General features: G+C 38.6%; 1 protein-coding gene and 1 pseudogene across 1 annotated transcript in view; one reads left to right on the forward strand and one right to left on the reverse strand.

Moving 5' to 3' along the window:
* The window catches only part of ANAPC10 (anaphase promoting complex subunit 10), a 129,740-nt gene extending 121,444 nt beyond the window's left edge, over window positions 1-8,296 (forward strand). Inside the window, exon 6 of the mRNA XM_017881531.1 lies at window positions 7,859-8,296. Within this exon, the coding sequence (XP_017737020.1) occupies window positions 7,859-8,089 (231 nt within the window). The 3' untranslated portion in view covers window positions 8,090-8,296. The remainder of the gene's footprint in view (window positions 1-7,858) is intronic.
* LOC108535495 (60S ribosomal protein L35 pseudogene) lies at window positions 1,949-2,454 on the reverse strand (annotated as a pseudogene).
* Window positions 8,297-8,565: the final 269 nt, after the last annotated feature.

Genomic DNA, 8,565 nt, shown 5'->3' on the forward strand with positions numbered 1-8,565 from the left:
TTCCTCCTTTAGCTCTGAGAAGTTTGATCGACTGAAGCCTTCTTCTCTCAACTCGTCAAAGTCATTCTCCGTCCAGCTTTGTTCTGTTGCTGGTGATGAGCTGCGTTCCTTTGGAGGGGGAGATGCACTCTGATTTTTTGAATTTCCAGCTTTTCTGCACTGCTTTTTCCCCATCTTTGTGGTTTTATCTGCCTTTGGTCTTTGATGACGGTGACGAACTGATGGGGTTTTGGTGTGGGTGTCCTTTCTTTTTGTTAGTTTTCCTTCTAACACTCAGGACCCTCAGCTGTAGGTCTGTTGGCGATTGCTTGAGGTCCACTCCAGACCCTGTTTGCCTGGGTATCAGCAGTGGAGGCTGCAGAAGATAGAATATTGCTGAGCAGCGAGTGTTGCTGATTCTTGCTCTGGAAGCTTCATCTCAGGGGTGTACCCTGCCGTGTGAGGTGTGAGGTGTCAGCCTGCAATGTAAGGTCTTACCTTGAAGTCTCTAATCTATCTTCAGTTAATTTTTTTATATGGTGAGAGAGATGGGTTTAATTTTGTTTTTCTGCATATAGCAGACTAATAAATAAAGCCTCCAATTTTCCCAGCACTATTTATTCAATAGTGTACCCATTTCCCAGTTTATGTTTTTGTATGCTTTGTCAAAGATCAGTTGGATGTAGGTATGTGGTTTTATCACTGGGTTCTCTACTCTGTTCCATTGATCTATGTGTCTTTTTTTTTTTTTTTTTTTTTTTTTTTTTTTTTTTTTTTTTTTTTTTTTTTGAGATGGAGTCTCACCCTGTTGCCCAGGCTGGAGTGCAATGGCACCATCTCAGTTCACTGCAACCTCCACCTCCTCGGTTAAAGCGATTTTCCTGCCTCAGCCTCCCAAGTAGCTGGGACTATAGGTGCGCACCACCACACCTAGCTAATTTTTTTTGTATCTTTAGTAAAGACGGGGTTTCACCATGTTGGCCATGGTGGTCTCGAACTCCTGACCTCGTGATCCGCCCACCTCGGCCTCCCAAACTGCTGTAATTACAGGCATAAGCCACCACTTCTGGCCTATGTGTCTATTTTTATACTAGTACCATGCTGTTTTGGTTACTATAGCTTTATAGTGTAATTTGAAATCAAGTAATTTGATACCTCCAACTTTATTCTGTATTCTTAAATTTACTTTGGTTATTTGGGGCCTTTTTTGGTTCTATATGAATTTTAGAATTTTCTTTTTTAATTCTGGGGAAAAGAATGTTGATAATTTAATAGGGATTGCATTGAAACTGTAGATTGCCTTGGGCAATATCATCATTTTAGCAATGTTGATTCTTCCAATTTAGGAGCTTGGGATGTTTTTCCATTTGTTTGTGTCATCTGCAATTTCTTTCATCAGTGTTTTGTAATTTTCCTTATAGAGATTGTTTACCTCCTTGGTTCAGTATATTTCTAAGATTTTTTTTTTTTTTTTTTTTTTTCTGGTAGCTATTGGAAATGAGATTACCTTCTTGATTTGGTCCTTGGCTAGATCCTTATTGTTATATGAAAATGCTGCTCATTTCTCTATATTAGTTTCTTATCTTAAACGTTTCTGAATTCATTTGTCAAATCCGAGAGTCTTTTGGTGGAGTCTTTAGGGTTTTCTAGATAGATCACGTCATTAGCAAAAAAGGGTAATTTGACTTTCTCTTTTCCAACTGGATGCTGGTTTTTGTTTTTTGTTTTTTTTTCTCTTGCCTGCTGATTGCTCTGACAAGGACACCTGGTACTACTTTGAATCTGAGTGGTGAAAGTTAGCATCTTTTTCATGTTGCAGTACTTAGAGGGAATGCTTTCAACGCCTCCGTATTAAATCTGATGGCTGTGGGTTTTGTTATTTTGTTGTTGTTGTTGTAGTTGTTCATTTTGGTTTGTTTGTTTTTTCTTTTCTTTTTTTTTTTTTCTCAGTCAGCTGTGCTTTATTGACTCAGGCCTTGACCGCGTGCTACCACAGCGGGTACAGCCGCTCCTTCCACTGCTGCTTCTTGGTCTTCAGGTTCTCCTCGTGCTTGTTGAGCTGGTGGCGCATGGCGCGTGTCTTCTTAGGCCGCAGGTCCAGGGGCATGTACTTCTTGCCGGTTGTAGAATTTCCTGAGGTTTTCCTTCTGAGTCTGGTTAATAACTGTGAGAACACGCGCAATGGATTTGCGGACGACTTGGACCTTAGACAGCTTGGAGACCCCAACGCCTGTCACTTTGGCGATGCGCAGCTGGGACAGCTCCACCTTCAGGTCATCCAGCTGTTTCAGCAGCTCCTCCTTCTTCCCGCGAAGACCTCGAGCCTTGATCTTGGCCATTGCTGCACAGGCCGCAGCCACCGCAGCTGCCGCAGCCGCCACAGCCGCCACAGCCGCCACAGCCGCCCGCTGGGAGGGAAAGAGCTGTTTGTTTTTTTCTTTTAAGACACAGCCTCACTCTGTCACCCAGGCTGGAATGCAGTGATGCTATCTTGGCTCACTGCAACCTCTGCCTCCCAGGTTCAAGTAGTTCTCCTGCCTCAGCCTTCCAAGTAGTTGAGACTACAGGTATGTACCACCACACCCAGGTATATGTACTACTACACATATATATATGAGTGTGTGTGTGTGTGTGTGTGTGTGTGTATATATTTTTTTTAGTATAGTGGAGTTTCACTATGTTGGCTCGACTGGTCTTGAACTCCTGTCCTCAGGTGATCTGCCCTCCTCAGCCTCCCAAAGTGCTAGGATTACAGGCATGAGCCACTGCACCCAGCCTTGGCTGTGGGTTTGTCATGTATGACCTTTATTATGTTGAGGTATGTTCCTTCTACACCTAGTTTGTTTAAGATTTTTGTACTGAAGTGATACTGAATTTTATCAAATGCTTTTTATGTGTCTATTGAGATGATCATATGTTTTTTGTCTTTATTTTTATTTATGTGATGTATCATGTTTATTGATTTGCTTATGTAGAACCATCCTTGCATCCTTGGGATAAATCCCACCTGATCCTGTTCTGTTATCTTTTTGATATGCTATGGGATTTGATTTGCTAGTATTTTGTTGAGGAGTTTTGCATCTCTTTTCATCATAGATATCAGTCTGTAGTATTTGTTGTTGTGTTCTTGTCTGGTTTTGGTATCAGGGAGATACTGGCTTCATAGAATGAGTTAGAGAGAATTCTCTCCTCCTTGATGTTTTGGAATAGTTTCAGGAGGACTGGTGTTAGTTTTTCTTTGTATGTTTGGTAGAATTCAACTGTGAATTCATCTGGTCTTGAGTTATTTTTTATTGGGAGATTTTTTGTTACTGTTTCTATCTTACTACTTATTATTGGTCTGTTCAGTCTGTTTTCTTGCTGGTTCAATATGGGGAGGTAGTATGTTTCCAAGAATTTATCAGTTTACTCTAGTTCTTCTAGTTTGTGAGCATATAGTTTTTTATAATAATCTTTGATCTTTTGTATTTCTCTGATATCAGGTTTTTCTTAATCCATTCTTCCTCCTTTTTCATTTATGATTGTACGTATTTGGATTTTCTGTCTTCTTGGTTAGTATAGCTAGTGGTTTATCAATTTTGTTTATCTTTTCAAAAAAGCAACTTTTCATTTCATTGATTCTTCAAATTCTTTTCTGGTCTTTTAATTTTTTTCTTTGTATCTTTTTCCCTTAAGATGTGATGTTAGATTGTTAATTTGGGATCTTTTTACTGTTTTGATATAGGCATTTAATGCTGTAAACCCCCCATTGGCACTGCTTTTGCTGTATATGTTGTCCTTTCATTTTTTATTTCAAAAAAATTTTTACCTTCCATCTTAATTTCTTCATTGACCCAACGGTTGTTCAGAAGCATGTTGTTTAATTTTAATGTATTTGTATAGTTTCTAAAGTTCTTGGTGTTGATTTCTAGCTTTATTCCACTGTAGTTTGAGAAGATACTATATATGATTTTGATATTTAAAAATTTGTTAAGACTTGTTTTGTGGTCTAAGTTGTAGTCTGTATCTGTTAAGTCCATTTGATCTAAAGTCCAATGTAAGTCCAATGTTTCTTTGTTAATTTTCTATCTCGATGACCTGTCTAGGGCTGTGAGTGGGATGTTAAAGTCACCCACTATTATGATATTGCTATCTGTCTCTTTCTTTAGGTATAGTAATATTTGTTTGGTGAATTTGAGTGCTCTGATATTTTGTGTGTGTGTGTGTGTGTGTGTGTGTGTGTGTGTGTGTGTGTGTATTTAGAATTGTTATATTCATTGGCCAAGTTGACTCCCTTTGTCATTATATGATGATCTCCTTTGTCTTTTTAAAACTTTTTTTTATTTGAAGTATGTTTTATCTGATGTATGTAAGTATAACTACTCCTGCTCACTTTTGGTTTTCATTTGCATGGAATATCTTTTTCACCCCATTATTTTCAGACTATGTGTCTTTATGAGTATGGTGAGTTTCTTGTAGGCAGCATGTAGTTGGATTATGTGTGTGTTTTCTTAATCCATTTCACAAATCTTTTAAGTGGAGCATTTGATCCATTTACATTCGAGGTTAATATTGACATGTGAGGCTTTGTTTCTGTCATATTGTTAATTGTTTTCAACTTGTTTTACAGATATCTTTATTGCTTTTTCTCTTTTTGTTTCTGTGACTTGATGAAATTCTGTTGTGTTTCCATTTGTTTCCTTTCTTTTCCTCCTTAGTATGATTGTTTTATAAGAACAGTGAGTTTTACATTTCTGTATGTTTTTGTGATGGTGAATTCCAACCTTTTGTTTCCATGTTTAAGACCCTTTTGAGCATTTCCTGTATGACCCATCTAATTGGTGACAGATCCCCTCAGCATTTGCTTCTCTGGGAAAGACTTTATTTTTCCTTCATTTATAAAACTATTCTGACAGAACATAAAAATCTTGGCTGACAGGTTTTCCGTTTTGTTTGTTTGTTTGTTTGTTTAACTTTCAGCACTTTGAAATTGCCATGCTGCTCTCTTCTAGTCTGTAACGTTTGTGTTGAAAACTTTGCTATTAGTGTGATGGGGTTTTCTTTACTGGTGACTAGATATTTTTCGCTTGTTAATTTTAAAATTCTTTATTTTGCTTTGATTTTAGATATTCTGAATATAATATGCCATGGTGAAGTCCTTTTTGCAATGTATTTTCCTAGGAGTCACTGGGCCTCCTTTATCTTAATAGACTCGGGAAGTTTGCTTGATTATTTCCTTAAGCAGGCTTTCTAAACTTTTTGATCTCTCTTCCCCCTTGGGAATACCGGTAATTTGTAAGTTCAGTAGCTTTATGTAGTCCCAGACATTTTGAAGGCTTTGTTCATCCTTTTAAATTTTTTTCCCTTATTTTTGTCTGACTGGATTCTTTCAAAAGATATGTCATCAAGTTCTGAGATTCTTTCTTCTGTTTGCTCTACTCTATTGTTAAAGCTTTCAAATGTATTTTTTATTTTCTTCAATGAATTTTTTGTTTCCAGAATTTCTGCTTTTTTTTTTTAAAGAGATATCGATCTCCTTGATAAATTTCTCACTCATATCCTGAATTGATTTACTGATTTATTTGTATGGTTTTCAGATTTCTCCTTCATCTTATTGAGTTTTAATCAATATTTTAAATTATTTATCTGGTATTTTATGGATTTTTCTTTTTAATTTAAAATTCTTTCTTTCTTTCTTTCTTTCGTTCGTTCGTTCGTTCGTTCGTTCGTTCGTTCTTTCTTTCTTTCTTCTTTCTTCCTTTTCCTTTTCCTTTTCCCTTTCCTTTCCTTTCCTTTCCTTTCCTTCTTTCCTTTCCTTTCCTTTCTTCTTTTTTTATCTAGTCCTAAGTTTTGAATTGAGAAATTCTTTTTGACTGTAGTATATCGCTGAACAATTGTGGTCCTTTGGAGATGTGATTTTTTTCCCTGCTTTTTCATGTTTCCTGTGTCCTTCCATTGATGTCGCCACATCTGATTTAGCAGTCACTTGTTCCAACTATTTGAAGTTGCTTTTGTAGGGGAAAATATTTTTCTGAAGATGTATGGGTGTTACTGATTAAAATACTTTGACTTGTATTTTGTGTGCCTGTGGTAGTGTGATCTTTGTATGAATTCTGTGTCAGTACACAAGGTCAGGGATATCTGTAATTTCCTTGGTGGCTTAGGATTCAGTTATTAGTTGATATTGTAGTGAAGTTTAGCTGAAGACTTGGATGCCACCTGAGCCAGTCTTTGGGCCCTAGTGGTGGCCACATTATGGTATGTGTGCCTATGTTTAGGCCCCAAAGCAACTTACCTTTGTTCTACTGTTAGTGAGTCCTTGAGGGCTGATTCTTGGGCCTCCAGGTGGCTTGCTTAGAAGCTACTAGTGGGGAGGGTTGGCCAGGTGTTTGGGTCCTCAGGCTCATGTTCAGCTGGTATGGTGTGGGTGATGGCAGTAACAATGGTAGAACAACCCTGCTGCCCATGTTGGTGTTGCTGGAAGCTGCAGTGGGTTGGCCAGGCTAGTCCTCAGTCCCACAGCCACCCATGGCAGGGCAGAGGGTCTTGTGCTAAGTTTTCTTAGGAGAGCTTGGTCTCTTCTGTCTGTCCCCTGACTGAGTGGCAGCTGTAGCCACCATGCCTATTACTCAGCCTGAGGCTGGGGCACAGCTCTGCACCTTAGAACTGCAGCCAGGGAGGGCAGGGCCCCTCCCAGGCAGGCAGCATGGGCATGAAGCAATATGGAGTATAGTCCACTCAGCTCAGTTTCACAGCAGCCCATTGCAGGGTGTGAGTATTGTTCTAGATATGCATAGGAGGGCCTGGTTTCCCTGTTTCTCCTTGACTGGTTAGCAGCTGCAGCTATGTCAGCCCGATCTTAACCCGAGGTCAGGGTACAGCCCAGTGTTAACCTCTCAAGATGGCACCTTGGGCTGGGAACCAAAGAGGGTGGGTTCGTCCCAGGCAAGCAGCATGGGCAAGAAGCTGTGGGGAGTGTGGTCTTCTCATGTCTGTCTCAACAACAGCCTGCAGCAGGTCAGTTGGGACCTTCCCAGGGGTACATGGGAGCTCCCAGTCTTCCTTCTCCCTCCTTAGAGCAGCACAGCAGCAGCAGCCATGTCTCTAGATCTCCAGTATCTAGATTCTCCAAGTGGCGCACAGCTGAGGTTGCTCCAGGATCTGTGGGATGCCTTTGGGATTCTGAGGTTCCTTTCTGGAGTAACGTCTCTTTACAGTCTGTAGACAGCTCATTATGTCAGGCCCAAGGCCCTAGTTGGTAGAGGGTTTCTCTCATCACTAAGATCCCAAGCCTGTTTCAAAGCGTAGAGCCCTGGGGGTATCTCCATATCTCTCATATTGTTTCCCCATATCCAGGAGCCCCTCCTGGCTCTCAGTGAGTTCCCTGGCTGGGCAAGCTACCTCGAACCCTCTCCTTACTTACTTCTGGTACTTCCCATCTCTTCTCTGATGAATCCTAGCCTTCTTTCCTAGATTATCGGTTCAAAATATGAGTATCTACTTACTATTCTGGTTTCTCTTCATGGAAGAGACACATACTACCTGTGTGTAATCAGCCATCTGTGTTTCATGTATTTTTAAAAGTTGTGAGACATGTGCTTTCTAGTATGTTTGGTTTATTCTGGCAGAGAGTACGAGTTGTATAAGTTGTACAAGTTCTGTAAACATGAAGCACATCTATTTTTATTTTGTCTACTAAGATGATACATGTAAAGTGCTTAGCAACTATAAGTAGACCATGGTAAAAGTGACCAATAACTGGTAGTGATTATTGTCATATTATCATTCTTTCGTTGAGCAAAATGTTAATTATAAGTTAATTTTATTACAGAATGCATTCATTATTATAAATTATATTCATTGAATAAAAGCATAATCTGGTATTTTTTTCCCTTGGCAGCAACTTGAATTGGTAGAACCAAGTGGCTGGATTCATGTTCCCTTAACTGACAATCATAAGAAGCCAACTCGTACATTCATGATACAGATTGCTGTTCTAGCCAATCACCAAAATGGAAGAGACACCCATATGAGACAAATTAAAATATACACACCGGTGGAAGAGAGCTCCATTGGTAAATTTCCTAGATGTACAACTATAGATTTCATGATGTATCGTTCAATAAGGTGACTTTAGAATGAGATGAAAATCATTAAACGTATCTTTGTTTTATCCTGTATTTAAATAGTATATTGGGTACCTTTACTGAAAAAAGCACCGGTTATTTGTAATTTTGTATATGTTTAAAATATTTTATTGTAACTTTGAAAATAAATTTGGGGTCATATTATCTTTATTTTCTTTAACATATAATAAAGCTCACATATTTTACATTACTAAAAATGGATTTGAAGCTAATCATTTATTTTCCCTTATACCAAAAGAGTTGAACTGAAAATTTCAATATATACACAATTATAATAGGTGATTATTTCATTAGTGTTCATACATTAGAGTAATGGTTTATTGCATATTTGGGAACAAGACTGCGTTTTATCGTATACATCATCTTTAATAGGTCAGAATTCCTATTTTTTCTACCCAGAGGAAGTTTATTCTTTTAATACTGGATCTTTTTAAAAACAGTGTCAAAATAAGCTTAGTAT

This window comes from Rhinopithecus bieti, unplaced genomic scaffold (genome assembly GCF_001698545.2).
Source record: "Rhinopithecus bieti isolate Rb0 unplaced genomic scaffold, ASM169854v2 scaffold_12478, whole genome shotgun sequence".
NCBI lineage: Eukaryota > Metazoa > Chordata > Mammalia > Primates > Cercopithecidae > Rhinopithecus > Rhinopithecus bieti.